A 24,552-nucleotide genomic window follows, 5' to 3' on the forward strand; every position below is an offset into this window, starting at 1 on the left:
CTCTCTCTCTCTCTGTCTGTCTGTCCGTGTGTCTGTATATCCGTGCCCGTGTCTCTCCGTGTCCGTGTCTCTCTGTCCCGACCCCGCTCGTTTCCGCGCGTTTCCCGCCCCCTCGGCGGAAGCGGCCCCGCCCTTCCGGCGGTTTTGGCGCGCGGCTCTGGGGCGGCAGCCCCGCCATGTCCCGCCCTGGCCCCGCCGAGCCCGGGGCCGCCGTCGAGCAGCTCTGCCGGGACCTCAACCTGGACGCGGCGAGCGCGGCCGAGGCGCTGCGGGACTTCACAGCGCTGCGGGGCACCTACAGCCTGGAGGTGAGCGGGGCGGGGGCGGCGGGGCCGGGCCGGGGTCCCGGCCGAGCCCCGGCTGAGCGCCGTGCCCGCTGTGCCCGCAGGGCGAGCCGCTGCACTGGTTGGCCTGCGCGCTGTACGTCGCCTGCCGCCGGAGCCGGGTGCCCACGGTGGGGAGTGTCCCGATGGAGGGGAACGGCGTGTCCCTGACCCGCATCCTGCACTCCGCACGCCTCAGGTGAGCGCCGGGCTAATTAATTACCGCCGGGGCTGATTGCACAGCGCCCGTCAGTCTCTGCGCTGCCAAAGCCGCTGGCCCGGGACCGCTCCCGGTGCTCCCAATCGCAGCGCCCGAGGCAGAGCTCGGAAAGCAGCAAATCCGCGGGTGTTACAGATGGAAATTGGATGCAAATACGTAATTTTCAACTTCAAGCCTTTGGGAGACCACCCATGTCGGACCAGCAGTTCCACCCACGGCAGTTGTTTCTCGCTGTAGTTAATTTGACCGCAAACACCTCGGCGTTGCCGTAGCGATCTCGATAGCACGCGTGTCTGACTCAGGATTCAGGGCAAATCCCAAGGAAGTGCTGGCGGCTCCCAGTTATTCTGGGAACACAGCGTTCCCCCTCTGCACGGCCCCGGCAGCAGCTCCCCTGCTCCTGTGGCTCTGACCCGGGAAGACAGAGCTGGAACGACAGAGCTCGGAATGTTTCTCGTTCCGTTTAAAGACCCGCTCCTGGCTGAGCTGCTGGAGGGGGAGTGCCAATTAATTACACCCAGAACTAACAGGTTTTTGTGCAGGTAACTTTGACAACTCTTGCTTGTGGTTTTGCTGCCTGTCCTGCCTCCCCCTCCACATGTGCAGAGCGGCATGTGATTTTTCCTTTCCACTCCTCCCCTGCCCAGCACAGCCATGCTGGCAGCCGCTGCATCAAAGTAGTGTTCCTGTGTCTTAAAGAGGGTCAAGGAGAAACCCCAGAGTGATAAAAGGCAAAAAGCTTACAATATGTACAGTTTGGGAGTCTGTCAAAAAAAACGTAAATCTACGTAGTAATCTAATCAGTCATTAAGGAGTAAATATGTTGCATTTTGGAAGATAGTTAAAGCTCAAAGCAGACCTTTCTTTTTTCTTTAAAGTTTAATTCAGTTTTTTAGCAAAATGAAGAAGTGGATAGACATGTCAAACCTACCACAGGAATTCCGAGAGCGAGTGGAGCGGCTGGAGAGAAATTTTGAAGTGTCAACTGTGATTTTCAAGAAGTTTGAACCAATATTTTTTGATGTATTTCAAAACCCTTATGAAGAAACTTCCAAGCCACAGCGAAGCAGGAAACAGAGGTATGAGATTTTGAGATTTAATGTGACTTTTCCCTGGAAAGAGTTATACCCAGTACAGATTTGTGAAAATGAAGTTCTGAAGAGATGGGGCCTCTTTGACCCTGAAACCCAGCACATGCAGAGCCAGCCCTGACCCTGGGGGGACCCAGCTCGTGTCCCCAGGGCTTTGCATCCCACTCCCTGTCACACGTGGGAAGGTCTGTGTGTGTCGGGCAGAGGTGCCACGAGGTGGGTTAACTTCAAGGCACAGTGAGACCAATGCTCTAAACGTTTAGCAGAAATAAGTAATGTGGCACAGGGGTGTTTTGTCTTGGCACAGCACAGGCAGGCAGCTGGTGTGACAGGACCCCTCTGTGCTACAGTGATACATCCTCTGTTACATCCCCGGTGACCTGCTGGGTCCTTACTGTGATTGCCAGATGAGGGAGGAAGTTACAGCTGATGTGCTAATTTTTATGACAGATTTGGTGGTGTCATCTTCCACAAACACATGGAAGTTCTTCCTTAATTAAAGGAGACAATTAATTGTCTGTGTTCCTTGCTGAGTGTGTGGCTGTCGCTGTGACATCTTTGTAGTTAGAGTGTAACCCTGGGGATGAGGGAGCCAAGCTGTGGCTCCGCGGGGTGTTTTTTCAGCTCATGTGGGTTCTCTGGATGTGAGGGGGGATAATTGTTCTGGTAAAATGCTCCAGAGTAGCTCCATGACTACAGGTAGAGTGTAGTGGGAGAAGTTTTATTGGGTACTTTCTTTGTGTCCCTCAGAGCAGCATTGGGCAGCATCAGCGTGGCTTTGGCTCCTCTGTGGGCTGTCCCAAGTAATGCCTTCCCTGGTCTTCCAGCTCCGTGGGTTTGGATAATCTCTACTCCAAATGGGATTCAGCAGCTGAGCTGTAGTACAAGCTGTAATCGTGTGTTCTGAAGGGATGACTGATGCTTTAGTAAAATATTTAGGAAAAACCATCACTGGCATATATATGGCCCTTATCATCTCACCTTCTGTGGCTGCAGGAGGGTTCTGTGGGAGATGTGACACCAGCAGAATAGTGTGGCAGGGTCAGAGGCAGCCACTGGCTTGGAAACAGGGTCAGGAGGTTGTGAATGCTGTGCAGGATGCCCTGTGGAGCCAGGTGGGAGGCTATTGACTGCACCTTAGTGTGAAATTAAGACAACAGCTCCAGCTGTTACTTTGAGCAGGGAAATGGAATGAAATTCCTACTGTAAAACAAGGTTCAGCTTTCTGGAACTGAAGAGTGACTTCTCCCCACTTTTCCTTGTTGCCAGGCGGGTGCCATGCAGTGTCAAAGATCTCTTCAACTTCTGCTGGACTCTCTTTGTGTACACTAAGGGTAGGCTTGCTTGCTTTAGCTGCATGATTTGGATACATTCCCAGCTGTGAACTTCTGTTATGTTGCTTGATGTGATGTGCTGTCTCTTCAAGGTAATTTCCGTATGATTGGAGATGATTTAGTAAATTCCTATCATTTGCTTCTGTGCTGCTTGGACCTGATTTTTGCCAATGCCCTTCTGTGTCCAAACAGAAGAGATTTGCTAAATCCATCATTTAAAGGTATGGTGGGGAAAGATTATTTACAATCAAATTAGATTTTTTTTTTCTCTTGGTTCATTTGAAATGAAGTTGAAGGTTGGTTGTCTTCCCCTCCCCTGCCTTATTCTCAGGCTTGCCAGTGGAATTCCACACTCCAGAGATCAAAGCCTCTGAAGACCCTCCATGCATCATTGCCACGCTGTGTGAGCTGCACGACGGGCTCCTGGTAGAAGCAAAAGGCATAAAGGAACACTACTTTAAACCATACATTGCAAAGCTGTTTGATAGGAAGGTACATCTCACTAGTTTTGTGAGTGCATGGTGGTGCCCCACGATGGCTCTCAAGACCATTTAGGTCCTGTAGGTTCCTCAGGGAAGAGTGCAAATGAGCAAAGGAACTCAGGCTGGTTCAGGTTTTCTTTGTCTGTATTTTGGCAGGAGCAGAATTCACTCTCAGCTTTTAATGCTATGTGCTGTAAGGTCTCCTCTGTTTTGGCTTTTTATGTCAGTGGAGAACCTTTGCTTTCCTTTCTCGGCATTGCGAAACTGAATTATTAAAGGTGGTGTTTTCTTCAGGCAAAAAAAAGTGATCTCCTTGTGAAATAGTTTTATGGGATGTCTGTTATGGTAGTGTGGGTCCTGCTGCTTGTCTTGAAGTTGAGCAAAATGCTTTGGAAGGAAGAGGTTGAGGTCACAGGTGTTCTGTCTAGTTTTGATCCTGGAAATGTTTTCCAAGCTCTGGAAGTTTCTGTGTAGTTGTTTGTAAGGTCAGTCCCTAACCTGGCAGTGAACAGATACCACATTGTAGAGCTGTGTCTGAAGAGTGAGTTCATCTGGAGCTTTTTCTTGATAATGGCACTGTAGCCCTTTGGTCTAGGCAAAAAAACCCCCAAAAAAGTCCAGTTATGCACCTCAGTCTCATTTCCTTTTTGACTAAAACCATCGTGTCCTCACAATTGGAACAGTTTTGATTTTATTACATAAGATATTTCTGCTTTTTATTCTTAGATCTTAAAAGGAGATTGTCTGTTGGATCTCTGCAACTTTACAGAAAATAGGTAAGTTACAGCTTTTGTTCTTAATCATGGGGCTCGGTTTCATGTCTAAAGCACTGGCCTTTGTGTACTAAATCTCAGGTTTTCCTGTTTCTTTATCTTACCATATCTAATGGGGTTTTTATTATTGACCACCAAAGCTTCTCTCTGGCTGAAATGCTTTCTCGTTCCAAGATGTGGCCAATGTCAGGGGTTCAAACTGCAGAGGTTCTTCCTTGCTGTCAGGTTTTTTGGTGCTTGCTCTGATTTTCTGGTGACTAACCTTTGAGTAATCTAATACAAATCAAAGCCTTGACTCTGATGTGCACGGATGTATTTCTGTACACATATTATGCCCAGGTAGGGAAGTGTTTAAATTCATTTGTCAGTCTCTAATTGAGTGTATAAATCTGTGGATGCAGCAGAAGGACTTCAGAGAAAAAGAAGAAACAATTGCAAAACCACAAAAGAGTTGTAGTGTTTCTGTGGGAGGCGAGTGTAATTGTTTCAGAAACTTTTTGAATTCACTTCTGAAGGTTAATTTAAATGCAAAATAGGAATAGCAGCTTCTTTGTTCTGGATCCCTTATGGTTTGGGGGGTTTTTTGCCTTTTGCAAAAATACCTATTAATTTTTTTTTGCTAGGTTAGCTCTTAACTTGTTGGTTTTTTGGGAATTTTGAGATAAGATGTGATTGTTTTAACAGTGTAGATAACACTTCAATTTAGATATAAACCTGTGTATAAACTGTGATCCATTGAATATGCAACTCTTCTTAGTATTTCTACTTAAAAATTAATAGTATTACATACAGTAGTCCCTGTTCTTTTGAAAGTAGCCTGACATTTAAAAGAAGCATGGAAGCCTGTTAGGGTTTGGGGTTTTTTTTGTCCAAACCTTCCATAGTTGTTTTTTTCCTTTTTCTTTTCCACTTTCTTTTTTTTTTCCTAAAAGACATGGGGAAAGTGAACCTGTGACACAGTCAGGCTTCCTGTGGGATCTCAGAGTTGCTTTTGTCATGATTACATTGTGTTCCACTAGTATGTCTGCTTCAGTGGTAGCTGGAACTGCATTCCTGGCCCATGGAAAAGCTGCAGGCAGGATTTATTGATGTGAGCCATTTCTGATTTTTATCCAAAAGTTCCATTCCGCTTCCTAAGTGTAAATTTAAAGCTTTGCAACCTTGGTGGGATTAAACATTTCTGTTTTCCAACTGGGTTAGCTGGAATAAAGAGGGTGAAGGATTTGTTTGGTCTCACAGCTAGCTAGCTCTTCCCTGTCCCTTCTGCTGCACCATTAGGAAAATTATGGGCTAGGGAGTGACAAAACCAGAAATCAAATGGATGTGGATGCAGCTCCCATTGGTGTGCTCTGTGTGTTCACAGATTTAACCTCTGAGTTGAGCACTTCCACACTGGTTTATTCACAACTGGAGTAGAAGCAGAGTTGGATTTTTTTCCTCTTCTTACTGAGAGCCAAATGTTGGTGGTCACTTAGGAGGAAGAATAGTCCCTGCAGCAGGTCCTGGAGAGCTTCCAGTCTGAAGGCAGGCAGGGATGACCCCAGGCAGGTTGCCTGGGGAGGTGGAAGCAGCACTGCTGCCCAGAGCATGGAACACTTTGACCCCGTGTTGGTGTGAGTTTGTACTTGCGCTCCACAGGCACCTTCTTTGTTTCTTCAACACTTAAACCTTTGATGTCAAACTTGGGCTTCTCTTTCAGCAAAGCACTGAATAAAGAGTATGAAGAGTATGTTCTGACCGTGGGTGATTTTGATGAGAGAGTTTTCCTGGGAGCTGATGCTGAAGAAGAAATTGGCACTCGAAAATTCCCTGCAGATGTGCTAGTAGAGAAAACAGCAGCACGAGCTCCCACAGAGTGTCATCTGCAGCAGCATTTTGAAAAGGTGATTCATTTAAAACATCAGTCTCACTTGAAGGACTCGGAGTTTTCCCATCCTTAGACACACTTTGAATTATTGAGGGGACTTGGAATTTCTTGAACTTCTTCCTGAGAGGAAGGTGGTGAATGCCGTTTGCAGGCTCCAGTACTGTCTTGCTAAGGAGAAATGGTGGTGATGTCTTTCCTGTGGAATTTATTGTATAATTATTCCTTAAACTGGATGAGAGCACTTTCATGTGTTTAGTCTGGTTTTGTCCAAGAAAAACCCGTATGTAGGTAATACCTAAATATATAGGTCTTACAGTTTTGTTCAAGCTCCATAATCATGCCACAAAACCTTGACACTGGATTCATTTATTTGTTTTCCCAGTGTTTCCTTTCTTAGGATAGGAAAGATCATCTTTTTTATTCTTATGCAGAAAATAACATTCACAGCATAAACCTCACCAAACTGTCTCTTCATTACAAAAAGTAGCCTATTAACAGAGTAAATGTTTCACTGCATTTAAAAATGTACGATGTATTTAATGAAGTTGGCATGCAGGAAAATGCTTGATTACTTTTGGATAAGGAGAAAAATAGTGCTAGATGTGTGAAAGAACCATATGCTGTTTGATTTACATGTCTATTAAAAAATAAGAATTCTTATTCCAGGATGCTAGTGGTGGTGTAAGTGAATCCTATGGCTTAGCTTTTTCTGCCAAGTATAAGTGTATTTCGTATTCAGGCAAATTAAAGACAGGGATGTGGAGTGGGTTTTAGCAATTCTGAGCTTCAGTTTCTGTAATATAACAATATTGCTATTAATGCATAATGACTGCAGGCTTAACCTTTTCTCATTATTTGCTGTGTATCATCAGAATGTTGTCTGCTCTGATAATTAAATCCAAAAACTGTGTCACTTCCAGAGAGTAGGATACAAACAGGTAAGTGCAGTCCACACAGCTCCATCTGCTCAGTGCTGCATCATCCTTTGGATAAAGGAAGGCTCGAGGTCTGCCTGGACAGCATTTTCCAAGGAATATTTTCCTGTGGACCTCTCCTGGGCAGCTTTGCCACCCACTCCTTGTGTCACACAGCTAATGCAGTCAGGGACTGAGAATGGAAGCATGTGCTTCCTCTTCCTTATCCTGTAGTTTTCAGTGTTCAGATGATCTTAAAAAATTACAGGCTTTAAGATTTTAGGTCTTGATTTACTGTATTTTATTTTTTAAAACCCTTTGAGTTAATTTTCATCTGCATGAAGATTTGTTATATTTTGTATTTATGGAGTCCTGGGAAAACTTTGGCTCATTTTCAGTCAGTTCTGAGCTGGCAGGTTTGATGAACCCTCACGTAGTGTACTGCTGGTGTAATTTTAGTCTTTGGACGGGTTTTGAAGGAGATGCTCATTTGAAAGATTATTGAAACTGTTTTGTTGGCTGATTTTACTTGTTATCTTTCTCTGTGTGACAGAAAAGATCATTTGCACCTTCAACTCCCCTGACTGGCCGACGATACCTGCGAGAAAAGGAAGGTGTCATCACTCCTGTGGCATCAGCCACGCAGAGCGTGAGCCGCTTGCAGAACATGGTGGCTGGGTTGAAAAATGCACCCAGTGAACAACTTACAGCTATTTTTGAGTGAGTGTGTCCACTTCAGCTGCTCTCATACACACAGGAACTGACCTTCTGGCTTTTTTTGTTTGGTGCAGAGTACTTAGGTCCGTGTTTCTGTAGTATTTCTTGTTGAAAGATCTATTTTCTAGATGATCTCATCTGGTTGAACACCACCACCCCCATATGACTTGTCACCACCATTGTATTAATGGAGACTCAGCTTTTGGTGGTGTTAATTTATCTGTTTGCTTGAAAGCCAAATGCCTTTTTTGTTTATTTATTTGGATTTTAAACAAGTATGGCTCTAATAAAAGATGTGGTAACTGTGTTGTCAGAGGTTTTGGAGGAGGGCAGAAATGTTAGAATCAACAAGCTATAGTGTTGACCTTCAGCTTGGGAAGATAAAACTAAAAGCAGCGTACAGATTTCCCATTTCTCCTTCCTGCTACTTCAGGATATCTTAATCTAACCCTGTAGCACTTGTATGAGTCTTACAGTGACCCTGGTTACTGTCAAAGCTGATCTCTTGGGTAGCAGCAACTGTGCTTTCCGTGTTGGTTGTTCTGGTGGCTGTTCCCTGAGCTCTCTTCAGCTCACTGCTTTCCTCTCTGAGCCTAGCTCATAAAAAGCAGTAATTGAGTAGCAAATACCTGTAAAGATGGGTGTTTGCTTAACATGTGCAAGTTAGAGCCTTGCTGTATTACGGTGTAAGGTCTCTAGATGTGTTTTTATTAAGCAGAATGGACATTTAGTATTAGGACTTAATATTTGAAGTGTGAAAGTAATGTTTTGTAAAATAACCATCATAAATAGGTGGAAAATATTACTTGCAGTTCTCATCTTCGGAGTTAACGTATATTTTGAAAGCTTTCTTAGCACTAGTTCTTCAAATTTTACAACCGCTCAACAGGATGCGTTTGTTTTGAATGTTTCTTTGATTGTTTTTTAAGGACTGATATTATTTATATTACACAATTAAGACATTAAAGTGTCTGCAATCTCTAATGAAAAATGTGTTTGTTCCAAGTAATAAACTAGTCTGTCAGGAGAGAGGTAAATATTAAAATGAGAAAAAAATTGAGTAAACCTCTTACAAGAGTTGTGGTGAGTACTTTGCTCATACTGGACATGAGTTCAGCAAGCACTAGGATGTGTACTGTGTGATTGGGAGAAATGGGAGGAACTGTAGTTTGGACTGTGTAATATTCTGTGCTTTTTAGTATTTTCTTTTTCAAATTAAAATTCCACGGAGACGGCTTTGAAGTTAATTGGAAGGCTTTGTTCAGAGAAACCTTAGTTGCTTTCAGTTATGGCTTTTCAGAATAGTTTATTGTCTTAAGTTGACATCAGTGACAAACCACTGTCCTCTAAAGCAGTTGCTGGAAGACCTGAAAGCTTTCAGAGAGACCATCTCTAGCCAGAGATTCTCTGGCCCATTTTTATGACAGTGACTGTCTGGAGTTCACCAGTTTCTCTCTGTCTTGGTAGTAAATGGGAAGATGTTGGCTCTTCACTCTAAGCTTTTCTGTACTCACTCAGACTGAGCCTGGCTTGTGTGGTCTCGTGGATGCATTTGGTTGATTGTTACCTTTTGCAGCATCCTCACTACTGCCTTGCTCTCACCAAATCCTTTTTCTCCTGAGTGTGCTGCTGTAGCTCTTACTTTCTCCTGCATTTGTTCCAAGATCTACATAGCCTCCCTAACCTTGTTAAGAAAGGAAAAAAGGACACAATATTTGTGTGGTTTATGTTTTCCTCTGTCTGGGTAATACAGGTTATTGCAAATGAGGAATGTCCAGTGTAATTAGCTTCCCTTTTTATTTTGGTGGTATGGTTTTTTGTTGTTGTTGTTCTTGAGTTTGTTTGGTTTTTTTTAAACTGGGTATTAATTTATACAAACAAGGCTTTCTCTTTGCCTTCTGCTTCAGGTCTTGTGCCCGCAGCCCCATGGAAAGCATCATGAGCAGAGTGAAGGAGATCGGTGAGACCTTCTGCTGCAGCTACACTCAGTCAACAGATGAGCAGCCAGGCTCTCATATAGGTATGGAGTGAAAGGCGTGGGATGTTTCAAAATACTAAACCAGGGCAAATAGAATGCATACATACACTCTTATCTAAGTACTTAATGCAGTGGAGCTGCAGAACATACCCAAGCAGAAAACTGTTGTTGTCAAACAGAACATACTAAAAAATAAAAATTTATGACAGAGTAAACCCAAAGCTGCAGTTTGAACTAGGATAACCAAGAGATAATGGAAAAGCAGCTCTTAACAACTGTAAACTTGCATTCTTCTTGGCTTTAGAATCTAAAGGGAACTGAATACAAATAGAAAAGTTATTATTGAAACATTGTGAAACTACACCAGAAGAAATATTAAGTAATCCTTTAAAACATTTATCAAATTTCATGCTGTGCTTGGACTTAGCGGATTTCTGAACATACTTTTTGGGTTTGCAAAGTGTGTACATACACATCCACAGTATTTTCTTGGATCAGGACAGGTTGTTCAGTTTAGTCTTAAGACCATTTGTGCCAGTGGCATTGGACTTCATCTCTGTTGGTTTTAAATTTCAGATTTTGCTGTAAACAGATTAAAACTGGCAGAGATCTTGTACTATAAAATCTTGGAGACTATAATGGTGCAAGAAACACGGAGACTGCATGGGAAGGATCTGACTGTAAGTAAAGAACTGTGAAGAGTAGACCACTTTTTGTAACTGTTTCTCAGAGCTTGTCTTCAGGCAGTTTCAGAACAGAGCACTGTAAAGCACTCTGTGTATATTGTTAATATTTAAAAGGGGAAATACATGGGAGGTGCCTAAATGTGGTTTTTTCTACTGTTAAAACCAGTATAACTGGCATAACTAGCCATCTGAATTTGTGGTGCCTTCTAGAATCACAACTTTATGGACAGTTGACTTTTATTCTCTTCTTGATCCAATGAACAAGATCAATACTTCATGTTAGGCAGCATTGCATTTGCTCTGCTTTGTGGTGCACAATAAGGAGGCCAGTTGATTTGTCCATAGTATGCAAAATGGGGTGGGTTTGGTGCTGCTACTCTTATGAACAGTGAAAAAAGGAGGTTATGAACAGTGGAAAAAAGCAGGTTCTTTCACAAAATTCTGACTTCCATTTCCCAGACATGAGACCACTGCCATTTTGTGTCTCCTCAGGCTCTCCTGGAGCAGGATCTGTTCCACCGCTCCCTCATGGCGTGCTGCCTGGAGATCGTGCTCTTCGCCTACAGCTCCCCTCGCACCTTCCCCTGGATCATTGAAGTGCTTGACCTCAGGCCCTTCTACTTCTATAAGGTAAATAGCCTCTGACTTAGGACAGTATCTGCATTAAAAATGGCATGTTACTGGATTGAGAGGGTGATGCTCTTCCTCCCTAGGGAATCAGGTAAGAGAAGGACTGATGTTATTGTGCACTGGCTGTCCTGAAATAATATTACCTGGAATATGTAATGCCAGAGCTGAAGCTGAAATATAAAGCAAAAAAATCCATTTTGTAAATGGTACTGAACTGTAACATGCTGTCAATCAACTTGTAGTTCTTAATCTGTATACACTGTTAGTAGACTAAAGCATTCAAGCATATATTTTGTTGATACTCTGTTTCTGGTCATTTTTTTAAACACATTCACCCCACCTCCAATGTAATTTGTTTTTTGACTACTTCGGTCCTTTTATCACCTATCCATATGCCTCTAGTTTTTGCTGGACACCTCACAGCTTACCATGAATAAATCAAGTAGTTCTGTTTAGGTGACAGCAACCAAAAAATGGAATCCTTTGGAAAAGCTCATTTATATTCTCTTCTCCCTTTTTCCTTCACTCATCAGCTTAGGGTAGTACTGAAGCTGAAACAAATCTGTCAGTATTGCTGTGGCTTTTGGTAGCTTCCTTCAAAATGAAATGCACTGGTGCAGACCCAACTTTGTGGAACAGATTTATGTTTGATTTGAATTTTTTTGCTATTCAGTGTATTGCAGCGCTCTTACGTGAAAAAAATTGCTATCACAAAGGCTTCACACCACTGAGACTTGTGACATTTGTAACTTTGTTCTCCAGATGCTTAGTTTCTGTAGCAGGAATAACTAAAAATATCAGTAAGTCCTCCAGGGAAGTCTTATGGCATTTCCGTCTCTGGAGCTTTAGAAAAACAATCTGAATGCTCTTCAGACAGGACTAAAATAAATAAAGTGGATTTTGTGTTGGAGCATGGGGGTGGAGTATGATGCTGCAGGGGATCTGTTCAACCCCCACTTGTCCACATTAAGGGTTCTGAGCATTTCTTAAAACTTTGGAGCAGTGTTTTTCAACCCTTCATGTAATGGGCTGCTGGTTTGAAGGGCAGGAAAGCTGGAATGCTGAGGTTGCCACATGCCCTGCTGTGAGCGGCTGTACCTGTTCCCATCTCCCCAGGTCTGCTGCACGTGCTGCAGGGTGAGCTCTGGGTATGCTCAGTGTTTCTTTCTGTGCATGCTTAGCAATGGGAAGAGAGGGCCTAAAAACCCCTGGAGTGGGTTGGTCTGCATTGATGGCACATCTGCTGTCCACTTCTGACTCCTGGGTTGCCTTTGGGAAAGAGGGTTAAAAAAATGGGGATCAGAAGAGGGCTGAGGAAGATGAAGATACAAGGAGAAGGCTGGAGCACTCTTTGTTGAAGTTTCAGACAGGGTCGTGAAATAAAGAACAGTCTGATAACATTAAACATGAGCCACGTGACTTTGGGGGGGTGTGTGTGATTGCCATCAGGTCATTGAAGTGCTGATTCGGTCTGAGGAAGGACTTTCCAGAGACATGGTGAAGCACCTCAACAGCATTGAGGAACAAATCCTGGAGAGTCTTGCCTGGACTCAGAACTCGGCACTCTGGAATGCACTCGAGGCATCAGACAACAAAGTCCCAACCTGTGAAGAAGTAGGTGATCTGTTTTCCTTTAAATAGGAAATTCACTGTTGCTTTATACAGAAAATTGTTCAAATGAGACAATTGCTGCAGAAAATCTTCTATTAATAGATTGGCACAAAGAAGGGAAATTCATTTGTTATCTTACACTGACATTTCTTATTTCTCAGGTAATATTTCCCAGTAATTTTGAAGCCAGCAATGGAGGAAGTGGGCTTGGGCATTTGCCTATGATGCCATTATCTCCCATAATTCATCCTCGAGTGAAAGAGGTTCGAACAGATCTTGGTGGGAGTTTAAGACGGGGTATGTTCAACGTTTCTGATACGATTTGAATGTGTGAATTTGGGGGCAGGGGTTTTAAGCTTCTTTGTAATTGCAAAAAGCAATCTTGAATGTGAATTAAGCATTCAGAATTGTGAAGCCTCTTATTTGATCAAGGGAAGGTCTGGATTCACCCAGTCAAACCAATGCTGTGTCTCACTGGCAGCAGACAGTGGTGATGGTGCTTCCCTGCTGGACTGGAGCAGGTTTTGCTGCTGGTTTGATGCCAGAGTGACCTTACTCTCAGGTGGGTTGTCATGTAATGGCTTATTGTCCATTGATGTTCAGATTTTTAGGGTTTTTTGGCTTTTTATTTGTTCGTTATCAGTGAGTTTGATTGGATTTTAGGTGACTTTTTTTTTTTAATGAAATGACTGGTGCATTTATTCCTGCTTCCTATGAAATTGTTTTGGTGCAGGAAGGGAGGGCAATACTGTGCCTGCAGTACTCTCTGCTCTGAAGAACAGTTCTTTGCAGATTCCTGGATCTGAAATAGAATTATCTCCTGACAGCGAGGGTGCAGAGGCAGTGCCAGCACTGCTGTTTCCTTTGCATACTCCCCTAGTTAGGAATTGCTGCTTTTGTTGTATCCCAGACACTATTCCATATGTTCTTGCAGGTGCACCATGGACTTATTGGTTGTGTGATGTCTCCCTTGGTGTGTATCTGGCAAATTGCAGGACAAGACTGATTTTTTTTTTAAATACTCCTTAGGAAAGAGATGTACAAGCAGTTGCTGTAGGTGTTGTGGTTTGTTGTTGGAGATGGTGTCATATATGGGTAGGGCTGTATGAGACGTGACCTTGTATATGAGAATCTGGTACCAGAGGCTCCTCCTAACTTCAGCTGGAGTATGGTGGGGATTTGAAATGCTTATTTGCCCCTGGTATCAAGAGAACCATCTTGGCAGAGTTAGGAATGTGGTCTCCAATCAGTCTTACCTGACCAATTATCCAGAAAGTCTGTTTTCTGGGAAATGGGAAACTGCTATCACTGGTATCCTCGCAGACTGCAGCAGAAGTGCAAAAAGCCTGTGAACTGAAGCCTGTACGTCAGTGCTGTGTACTTCGGCCTTACTGCTGGAGGAAGTATTTGAAAGCAACAGAAAAGCCTGAGAGGAACCAGGGGTGGGTGAGGGTGGAGGCACCAGACTCAGGTCAGTGTAGAGAAAGCTTGAAAGCCAGAACATAGAGAAGACTGCATATCCAGGGAATATGGTCAGTGTTCCTGTAGGTAACTGTGTTCAGAGGAATAGCACTTGCAAATATTACTAATTGCTAAGCAGACTGGAGTGTCTGTGACCTTGTGTGTTCCTCAGTCTCTGCAAATTTGTTTGGTTACTCAGCTTCCATGTGGTACCTGATGGGAAAACTGTGCTGTCTGGGATGACTGCAAAATAAAAGGAATCAGACTGTAGATCTTGTTCACATCACCTGGGAACAGTGAACTCTGAGAGCAGGTCCGAACTAGAAGAGATCTCTGGTACTCTGGTGTAGTTAGAAGGCAGCCTTTCCCCTTCTCCGGAGAAGTATTCCCATTAAGCTGCTGCTTATAAGGTTTTGTTGATTTTATCTTTTTGTCCTTGGCATACCAGACACGCAGCCCTTGTCTCCAATCTCAGTTCATGAGCGCTACAGTTCTCCTGCAGCTGGAAGTGCTAAGAGAAGGCTCTTTGGAGATGACAGCCCCCGAGAAACGCAGATGGAAAAAATCTTACCCAAAGGAACTAAGTTGACAATTGCTCCAGCGTCGAGCATTGGTGCTGAAAACGTGTCAGTGTCTCCTGGGCAGACAGTGCTGACCATGACAACCACGACAGGGCCGGGGAAAGTGGGACAGAAGGTCACGATCCCACTGCATGGTACGAATTCTTCCTGCTTTTCTAATAGGTGTTTTCCTTACTTTTAAGATCTGCTTAGACCAATCACGCACTTGGAGCGTGTATTGCTTGTTCTCTTTTAAAGAATGCTGACTTTGTCCAAAAAAAAAAAAAAGCTTAAGTTCATACTGACATCTTCTCCTTGGAGACATCTGATCCCTGGCAAACGTCCTGAGGATTCAGAATCATGAACAAAGTTGTGGAGTTCGTGCTTCTTCCAGTTATACCTTACACAGGTTAAGTGATGCTTTGGTTCTCAGCTCCAACAATCATTTACTGCAATTTATCTTAACTTTGGTCTGTTATAATCTTAAAAGGCTCTGGAATTTCTAGATAAGGGTTACGTGTTAACAATAGGAAAATACTGGGAGACTTTTATTTTGTTAAAGTTGGGTGATGCTTGAATATTTCTGAAAATGATACATGAGCAATGAGTTTTATAACCATTTTTAATTTAAAAATTTGGTCTACAGTTAAAGACAAGAAGAAAAAAATCTCCATTTTTCATGTTTAGGGAGATTTTCAGCAAGAGAATTTGACTACTGAGGAAACTAATACGGACTGTATCGGATATACTGTCGGGTTTGCAGAACAGTAAAAAAGGGAGTGCCCACCTCCCCCAAAAGAGTGGAACACCAAGTACAGAAACTGTGATTTCTTCTAAACTTTGTCCTTTCGGACAATTTTAGAAATGGTCATTCACATTTATAGTCTTCCTTTAACCTTACCAGAAATGTAATTTTTAATAATTTCTAAAGACTCAGAGGGATAGAGTCTTTCTAGCGTCTAGTACAGAAGATGAGATGCCTTTAGTATGAAATGTTTGTAAATGAGCTTGGTTTGCAAACCAAACCTCATTTAGCTCTGCAGCATGAGGAGAGCAACTGGTTTGTTTCTGGGTGTGTGTATCCTCTCCAGGTATTGCAAATGAAATGGGTGGGATCACCTTGATCCCCATTTCAATTAATTTAGGCCAGCCGTGTAAAGTGGAGGCTCTGGCTCCCTCCTGCCACCCCCCAGGGAACCAAGCACAGGAAGTGCAGGTGTCAGCAGCGAGCAAACCAAAGAGAACGGGGTCCTTGGCACTGTTCTACAGGAAGGTAAGTGTCCTTATTGGAAGTTGTGCTGTACTTCTGCTCGTGGCCACGCTGGAACCTGCCTCCTTGTGCAGCTTCCATTACTTTCAGTCTTCACGTACCTTTCCTTTGGTACCTGCGGTTCTCATATACCTCGAAGAAGGAGAAAGATGTTGAGTGTTGCAGAGAATCCAGTTTTCCCCTTCCCATTCATGAGCTTTTTTTTCCTTTTAATTAAGACCTTCCGTAAATAACTATCAAAGACACATTGGTAGATTTTACTTCTCTTGTCTATTTTGCTTCCCACATTTGCAAATTTGACATACCCACGATGAGATGATTCTCCCGTGTCTGTGGATCCAGCACCTGGAGATTCTCATTTGCCACTTTGAGGCCTGCCTGGTAGTGCTGATCGTGCTGGGCTGGGAGCTCAGAAAGCAGTGATGAATGACACACTAGCTAGGGGTTTCTAGAAAGAAGGAACTTTTTGAAACAATGCAGGATTTAAGGCGCAAGAACTGACTGTGCTTCAGAGAAATTTCAGGTGACTTACTTCTAGTTACCTTCATTTCCAGTGTGGAGGGCATGAGGGGTCTTTGGAAGAGGCAGGGTAACTTGGTCTAAATGACTACAAAGAATATATGCCTAAATTAATCTCTCAAAAATATTAGAAGATTGGTTTTTTGCTGTTATTTTCTTACTAGAGAAGTTATTTTTAGAGGGTGTCCTCTTTGGCGGTGTCTGTGTTAAAATACAACCTAGAAAATTCTGCAGTGAACAATCTTTAAGGTACATTTTAATACAGAAAGTAATTTCTGGAAACACTTGTAAGCCATATCCTGTGTCTGAACTATTGGTTCTTTAAGTTTGCTAGTGACAGTCTGTCTCTATGAGAACAGATTAAGAATTGAGTAGCCAGGTGGGAACATTGCAATTTGGAACGTTTACTGTCAGCCAGGGAGTACCTTCAGCTGTAGCCATGTATTTGACCAATAATAGGCAATATATTCTTCTTAGTTATGAAGGAGAACTAAAATCTTGAACCTAAATTTGTCTTTAAATTTTGACCTTTCATTTACATTGATCATGCTATTCACAATGATAGTTTTTCCCTCCTCTCCTTTCTTGTTCCTGTTCAGTAGAGCAAGTGAAAATGGGCCTAATTAGTTAATGAGGGATATGGTGTAGAAGCTGTAGGCATAATGTTTTTAGGCAGATTTTTTATAAGCATTAGAGATTCAACAGCTGAAGAGTGGACAATTTAGTCTTTGAATCATAGAATCCCAGAATGGTTTGGATTGGAAGGGACCTAAAAGATTATCTCATTTCAACTCCCTGCCATGGCCAGGGACACCTTCCACTACACCAACACTTCCAGGGATGGGGCAGCCACAGCTTCTCTGGCCAACCTGTGCCAGGGCCTCACCACCCTCACAGGGAACAACTTATTCCCAATATCCCATCTACCCCCTGCCCTCTGGCAGTGGGAAGCCATTCCCCCTTGTCCTGTCACTCCAGGCCCTTGTCCAGTGTCTTTCTCCAGGCTGAACAACCCCAACCCTCTCAGGCTGTCCTCACAGGAGAAGTGTTCCCTCCCTCTAGTCATCTTCATGGTCCTTCTAGAACAGCTCTGCTTTGAGCCATTTCATTTTTGCAGAGCGGGATAAGGTTGTTTGGCTTCACTCTTTCCTGTGTGTCTTTCTCTTCCAGGTTTATCACCTGGCCAGTGTGCGCTTGCGTGACCTGTGCTTGAAGTTGGATGTTTCCAATGACTTGCGCAGGAAGATATGGACGTGCTTTGAATTCACGTTGGTTCACTGTGCTGATCTAATGAGGGACAGACATTTGGACCAGCTCCTCCTCTGTGCCTTTTATATCATGGCAAAGGTAATGTGTAGTTTTTAAGAAATTCGGGGAATTTTACGTTCAATTGACAATGTCAGGTGTGTTCAGAGTTTACAATTTAATTGCTTCATTCTTGTCATATTACTGGAGGGAAGGAAAAAGTCCTTCCAAAAAGTGCATGAAGTCCTAGTACGTGTTTTTCCTTGTTTTGCATATCTTAAAATTTCCCACCAACCAGCCAGTGTGTAGAGAGGGTTTTTCTTCTTTCCTCAGCACATTCAAGGTGAGTGCTGGTTGATGCAGACAAAGCACTGTGTGATCTTATTGCCCCATGTTTGTTTTCTATCCTGTTTGTCATCTTCACGATCTGTATAATCTGAACCAAAAAATCCATTGCAGTTACAGAATTAGGCAGGTGCAGAAGTTTGCAGGAGCAAATGTATGTAGGGAAGGTTTCTATTCCCCAAAAATTCTCTTAGCTTTTGCAAATCCAGGCTGAGGAATTGAGGTGGTTGTCTGCTACTTGTACTTCTTCATTTCTTATTCCATTTCCCAGCTTTGATATAAGGTGTTGTTAAATTGGATTATGAAACTGGAATATTAGTTTGACTCAAACTTGAGCTGATGGTTATGGTGTCCATCAAGTCTAATTCAGACACAAAATTCAGGAGATGAAACTAAACCCAGGCTCCTTCCACTGGGGCTGAATTACCTTTTCTTGAGGCAGACAAATGAAGAGGAGCACCATATGTGGAGGGAAACTGATATTTAAATTGTGACTACCTGTGCTCTTAACTGCAGTGTGGGTCAGGGTCACCTGACATCAATACTGATAGCTGCAGGAAAGCAAAACCATTGAATAGTCAGTGCTCTGTATCAGTGGTCTGCGTCACGTAATTTGCCAGTTGTTTGGGGTTTTTTCATAATACAGGCTTTCAAGTGCTGACTCGAGTGCAGTGTGAGACCTGACAACTTAGCCAGAGACCGTGATACATTCTCTCCTGGCCCCTACTACAAAAATTGTTAAAATTGCAAATGTATGGCTGAAACACTGCTTTAGCAAGTGAGCTATTTTGAAGTACAAAAGCAAGATGAAATTGCATGAGTGTACATACCTGCCTACTTTCTGTTTAGCAAAGTTAAGGGGTCCGGTTTCCAAATTTGCAAAATACATTTTTGACTTTATAATATTTCCCTTCTTTAATTTTAAGTGTCACTAGAAGAAAAGCCAAAAAAGAAAAATGCCTAAGCATCATAATAAAAAGACTTTGGTGGCTAAGAAACAAGGAATTCCTGAACAAGAAAAATCCTTGGTGTTTTCTTATTCTCATCACCAGGATTAAATTTTAAAATTATGTACTGATAGTAATACTCACTAAAAAGCTGCATGCTGGACCTGAGCAGCCCAGCCTTCATGCTTGCACTTGGTCTTCAATACCCTTTTCTGTTCCAGGTAACCAAAGAGGAAAGAACTTTTCAGGATATAATGAAAAGTTACAGGAATCAGCCACAAGCAAACAGCCATGTGAGTCAATAGCATTGCCTTTCCTCTCTGCAGATCTCAGAGATGGCTTTTCAAGTGTTTGTGCTCATAAATCCTGTGCAGTATAATATTCATTCCTATTCAAATGGATTTCATCTGGTCTCTCAACTTCCTTGTTTTCCTTAACAAGAGTTTTTCCCTGGTGTCTTGTAGGTTTATAGGAGTGTCTTGTTGAGAAATATTTCTGCTGATGTCTCGGGCAAAAATGCAGACCCAGATACAGAGATGACAGAAGGTGGGTACAGCAAAGGACTCTGCTCTTTTCAGTAATGTACTTGTGGGCTTTTACAGAACTGAACTGTCAAGTGATAAGAAGTGGAGCAAAGTTTACAGTTTTAAATATGTTAGAGAAGAACAAATGTAATTTTGAAAAAGAAACCCTCGTCAGTAGCTCTCCTGTGTGATAGAAGTGGAAATTACGCTTCCTAGTTGGAAAGAATGTTTGATTTTTCTTTCCATAAATTTAGTTGCTCAGGGTTGAAGTATCTTCTTAGTTTGTCAATGATATTATAGTTCTTCTTGGACAGTAACGCTGGTTAAGAAAGAAAGATGAAGATTAACAGTATCTGGAATATTATGATTTTTTTTTTCTTAATATCACCTGTTCTGAAGATTTAACAGAAAATAAAAATGCTGACTCACTAAGACCACCATTTTCTTATATTCAGGTTTCTTTTAAATAGATGAAATTTTCTTTGCTCTAGGTTAGAGGAGAAAAGGGTAAGAGCAGTATTAGAGAAAAGCATGAGAACTGTGCTGTGCCCATTTTAAGTGACATGTCAGGACAGTGAGAGATCTTGAGCCCATGTGTGAACCCATGAGCAGAGCAGATCTGCAGCCAGGACACACATGGAATTTAGCAGTTTTTTCTTTGTGGTACGTTCCCATTGTGGATGGGATTCAACTGCCTGAAGGAGTATTAAAGCTGTTTTTTAAAGGCTTGGTGAGGATTCCATCAGGGTCCAGGAAAGTGCTAATCTCCTGTAGTTCAGCATCCTGTCTGACAAATCCACACTTCTTGGATGTCTTGGAGTATCTTGAAGTGACACTGGGCTCCAGTGTTTTGTTAGACAAATATACTTGGTTACAAAGTTCTTCATTGGCTTTTCCTGCCAGACTTTTTCTTCAGTTTATAGACTTGTATCTCCTTTGTTTAGTAACCCCTGCTCTTTTGACACTAGCTTACAGGAGCACGTGCCTGTGTTGTGACAGAAGGCAGACCGATGGTTACTGGTGTCAGCTGGAGCTTTTGATGTTTGTCTCTGTGCAGTGATGGCCAGAGACTTTATTCTGCGCTGCCCTGTTTTACTTGGCAGTGAGCAGAATGGAGGAGGAGACATAGAAGGTCGTAATCAGTAGCACTTCAGCTTAATTAGGGGAGAAAGAACATTAACAGAAATACACTTGCTGTGTGGCTGCAGCTTTTCCCACTGAACATAACACACCTGAACAAATGGTGCCATAGCTTCCGTGCAGCAGATGCGAGTTGAGCTGATCAATAGAAACTTTCACAGAAGCCAAAAGCTGAGAGGTGTCAGACTGCTTAAAACATAGTTTTAAGAGCGTCTAATGGCTTTGTACCACTCCCCAAAATAAGCATGGGAGAAGGGTTCAGTCGTGCTTCAGTTTCTTGCTGCAGCTATTTCCAAGTTTGGAATGAAGGCTGGTGTTGGTCTTTTTAGCCATAACCCACTAGCCTGCTCACAGTGATTGGTAGCTTCTCCTAATGTTCATAACCATCTGCAGCAGCCCCTGCTCCTGCCTCAGGCACGTTTCTTTAATTCCTCTCGTTAACTAGTCAATTTATGGACAAGTTCTTGCTAGCTGGACAGGGTAAGTTTGACTCTGAAGCACCCAGTTTTTGACATCGGAAGCTCTCTCGTTGTTAGACTCAGCTGTGAAAGCTGCCAGTTCCTCCGGACAATCCACAGCAGAGAACTCCAGTGAGTCGGAAACAGAGGAGAGGGGAGATCTGATTAAATTTTACAATGCGGTCTATGTAGGACGAGTAAAGGCATTTGCACTGAAGTATGATATCACAAACCAGGATCATGTGGTAAGTAAAGTACTTTGGAATGAATACTCAGAGTCGTTTTTTCTGACAGTTAAAAGTATGCCAATAATTTTGTCCTGTCACTCACCTGATGTGGGTAAAGTCAGGTAGTTGTAGGTAATGGTATGAAAACTTGCTTTAATAGCCTTTCGAGAGAACTGATTGGATGCTGTTCAGTTTGCAAACCTGGTTTCAGCTTCTTTACCTCGATGCAACACCCATTTGCTCAAATGCAACACCCATTTGCTCAAGTGCTCAATTAATTCTGTTATTTGATCGATATTTGATCTGTTGTTTACCTGTCTCAAGATAAAATCTTCTAAAGAAGACCTGGAGGTGTATTAATCTTTCCTTCTGTGCAGTTACTGCTCTTAAACACCCTGTGATTGAGCTCCCACGCAGATGTGTCCTCCCTTGCAGATGGAAGCCCCTCCCTTGTCCCCGTTCCCCAGCATCCGGCAGCAGCCAGTGTCCCCCCGGCGCATCTCCCAGCAGCACTCTGTTTACGTGTCGCCTCACAAGAACGGCGCCTGCCTGACGCCCCGAACTGCACTGCTCTACAAGTTCAGTGGGAGCCCTTCCAAGGTACACAGCAAAAAAAGGTTGAAAGGCATCAGTTTGAGAGTGGGTTAATTAATCTCCTAATTAGGATGTGGTATAATGCAGTTCTAGTGTGCTATAATGCATCCAGTCTCTCAGTTTGCACTGAAGGGTAGAATTATGTATGTAGAATCCATCACTCACAGAGGTTCAGAATAACCTTTTGCTCTCAGATATTTGAAAATCAGAGCAAGTTTGAAATGGAGACAGAGTAACTCATGATTTTTTTTATCTTGATCACAGAGTTTGAAGGACATCAATAATATGATAAAACAAGGTGAACAGAGGAGCAAGAAGCGAGCAATAACAATTGATAGTGACACTGAATCCCCCACAAAGCGACTCTGCCAGGAAAATGATGATGTTCTTCTAAAACGTCTCCAGGATGTTGTCAGTGAAAGAGCAAATCATTAAAACTGCCTGTTTCCTGTGGGATCTAAAAACTATGGAGCTGGTTACAGCTGTTGTGCTGTTTATTTCCTGGCTTTGTATATACAGACAACTGCCAAGTTTCTTTAACACTGAACTTTTACCTGACTTCCACAGGATGCAAAAAGCAATAGTTAAGTAGGAAATGCCAGTGATCTTCATTCCCAAAGGCCATGCTGTGCTATAACTTTGAGCTGTTTTAGCAAGAGTGCTTTGTAGAAAGCCATATTGGATGTCCTCAGGCCTAACTGGGAGCATCGTGAGTTCTGAGTATAACTCAGCTTCTAGTAACATTGGTTTTATTTTTGGAGTCAGATTGGTAAAGAAATGAGTGAACTCAGTTTAAGTTTCCTCAAGCTTTTTATATTTGGAGAAAAAATTTTCAAAGTGCCTTATTTTAAAAGAATGTGAAATTTTATGCATTTTCTGTGGAGTAACTGGAGGGAATAAAAATGAATCATTTAGCCTCAGGAAGAGCTGAGCAGTTTTGAACTGTCAGAACTTCAGTTAAAGTGTAGGTTGTGACATGGATCTGACAGCTTTGCAGTAACGGGGCAATAATCAAAAAATACAAATAGCAATGACTTAAATTGGACTCTGGTAAAGCACTGAGATACGGTTCAGTGAATTCCCTTTCTTTTGAGCCAGGGGGTGCTGCAACGTTGGAAGTTACAGAGCAGCCAGCCCTAGAAACTTTTCATATGGATGGCAGCTCACCCTGAAGAATTACAAGCAGGTTACAGTTGAAATCAGCAGCTGGGGCAAGATTAGAGCCATAGAGAAACTTCTCAGCACTGTAATTTTCGGTTTCTGTGTAACTGAACTGAAAAAAAAAAAAGGAACGATTACACATAGGACTTGTTTGAGGAGCTCTGCTCACTTTGTTGGCTGAGTGGGTTAGTATGGAAGTGTTAGTAAAAGCACTGTGATGATTTTGGGCAGTCTCAGCCAATGAATCTGGCCAGGAGTGAGAGAGGAGAAATTGATTCCTAAGTGTGAGTGATTCCTAAGAGTGAGGGACACTACTCAGCAAGGAGTAGAAAGTTTACAAACTTGGTTTTGAATACTGAACTACTTGAATTTTGGTTTTGTTTTGGTTTTTTTTTTACTTTCAAAAAAGGTGCTTGGTGCTTGGCCATGGAGAGCTGCAGTGTGAGGAAATGGCCATGCAGTGGACTAACTTCCATGTCAATTCTTCAGTTTCTTTAATTTTATTCAAGTTTTAATGTTTGTCTTCAGATTTTGAGATAAAAAGTGGAGCATTCTAGCCTTTCTGGGTGGGAAATGTATAGTCAGACATAACAGGGTCAGTCTTTTCACAGTATTGTATGACGAGAGTTTAGTTGATTTGGTTTACATTTGACATGACATGCACATCTCCTCATGTGTCTGGTCCCCACACTGTCACTGCCTTCTCTGAAACCAGAAAACTGATGGTGCCAAAATCCTTAGTAGCTGTCATTAAGTGTAGTGTTTCTGCAGCTCAGAATTTTTCACCTTTTTAAGTGATAGAAAAAATATTTTTGGCTTGTTGAACAGGTAAAACAATAGCTTACATGGAAATTTTGTTAACGGTTTCAAAGTGCCTTCACATGTAAATCTTTGTTTTATAATAAACAACTAAAAAGTATTTTAACCTGTGTTGCTATATTTCCTGTTGTTTCCCTGTGCTAATTCATTAAACAGTGCCTTCTGTCTGCATTTTCTGTAATGTCAAAGACCATCATTTTTATATTCCCTCAAATTTCTTTGGGTTTTTTTTTCTTTTTAAATTCATCATATTTCATGTGTTTTGTCTGAAGGTTCCTCCTGAGGTTTCTTTACTGTTTGTGCTTCAGACCAGTGTGGTTTCTGGGAGGAGAAGGTGAGTAATACATTATATGAAGTAACCAAAAAACAAAGGGAGAAAACCCTGCAGTGACAGGTGACATGCCCACAGAGAAAGGTGTGACTCCAGCATAGGTGAGCTGTTGGACTCACTGTGCACTCCTAGTTCTTATCTTCCAGCACTGCAGCCATGAGATCCACGTGCTGGTACTGGCTGCCCTTCTCCCAGACGTGTTTCAAAACCAGCCTTGGACAGGTTCAGATCTGTACCAGCTGGTTTTGTCACTCCAGGTAAGCATAAAGCTGGCATGAACCCAGAGCTTTTTAAATTACTCTTGTTCACCTGCTCTAGGGGTGGG

At 42.6% G+C, this 24,552-nt stretch overlaps 1 protein-coding gene across 4 annotated transcripts; it reads left to right on the top strand.

Annotated features, from left to right (window-relative positions):
* The first annotated feature begins 975 nt into the window (after window positions 1-975).
* On the top strand, window positions 976-24,067 carry RBL1 (RB transcriptional corepressor like 1). Of its 4 annotated transcripts, none has more exons than XM_027664037.1 (21): window positions 976-1,085; window positions 1,422-1,622; window positions 2,904-2,968; window positions 3,061-3,189; window positions 3,300-3,460; window positions 4,177-4,226; window positions 5,923-6,106; window positions 7,558-7,724; window positions 9,629-9,741; window positions 10,276-10,379; window positions 10,878-11,015; window positions 12,465-12,629; window positions 12,788-12,923; window positions 14,536-14,802; window positions 15,739-15,920; window positions 17,607-17,783; window positions 19,195-19,266; window positions 19,438-19,519; window positions 21,174-21,340; window positions 21,758-21,922; window positions 22,181-24,067. In XM_027664037.1, exons 1-21 carry the CDS (start codon window positions 991-993, stop codon window positions 22,349-22,351), a joined length of 2,991 nt encoding a protein of 996 aa, XP_027519838.1. In that variant the 5' UTR covers window positions 976-990; the 3' UTR covers window positions 22,352-24,067. The 4 variants fall into 4 exon arrangements, with proteins under 4 accessions (XP_027519838.1, XP_027519840.1, XP_027519842.1 ...); XM_027664039.1 differs by having other exon boundaries at window positions 15,793-15,920; XM_027664041.1 differs by lacking the exon at window positions 22,181-24,067 and having other exon boundaries at window positions 21,700-21,780.
* Window positions 24,068-24,552: the final 485 nt, after the last annotated feature.

The sequence above is a fragment of the Corapipo altera genome, unplaced genomic scaffold (assembly GCF_003945725.1).
Source record: "Corapipo altera isolate COAL_440 unplaced genomic scaffold, ASM394572v1 110, whole genome shotgun sequence".
In the NCBI taxonomy this organism is placed as follows: Eukaryota; Metazoa; Chordata; class Aves; order Passeriformes; family Pipridae; genus Corapipo; species Corapipo altera.

Coding starts and splice junctions, on each gene's coding strand:
- RBL1 (XM_027664037.1), top strand. CDS start 991: ATGTTTCTCGTTCCGTTTAAAGACCCGCTCCTGGCTGAGCTGCTGGAG. Junction 12,630..12,787: donor AAGTCCCAACCTGTGAAGAA/GTAGGTGATCTG, acceptor CTTATTTCTCAG/GTAATATTTCCCAGTAATTT. Junction 17,784..19,194: donor CCTTTTATATCATGGCAAAG/GTAATGTGTAGT, acceptor TTTCTGTTCCAG/GTAACCAAAGAGGAAAGAAC.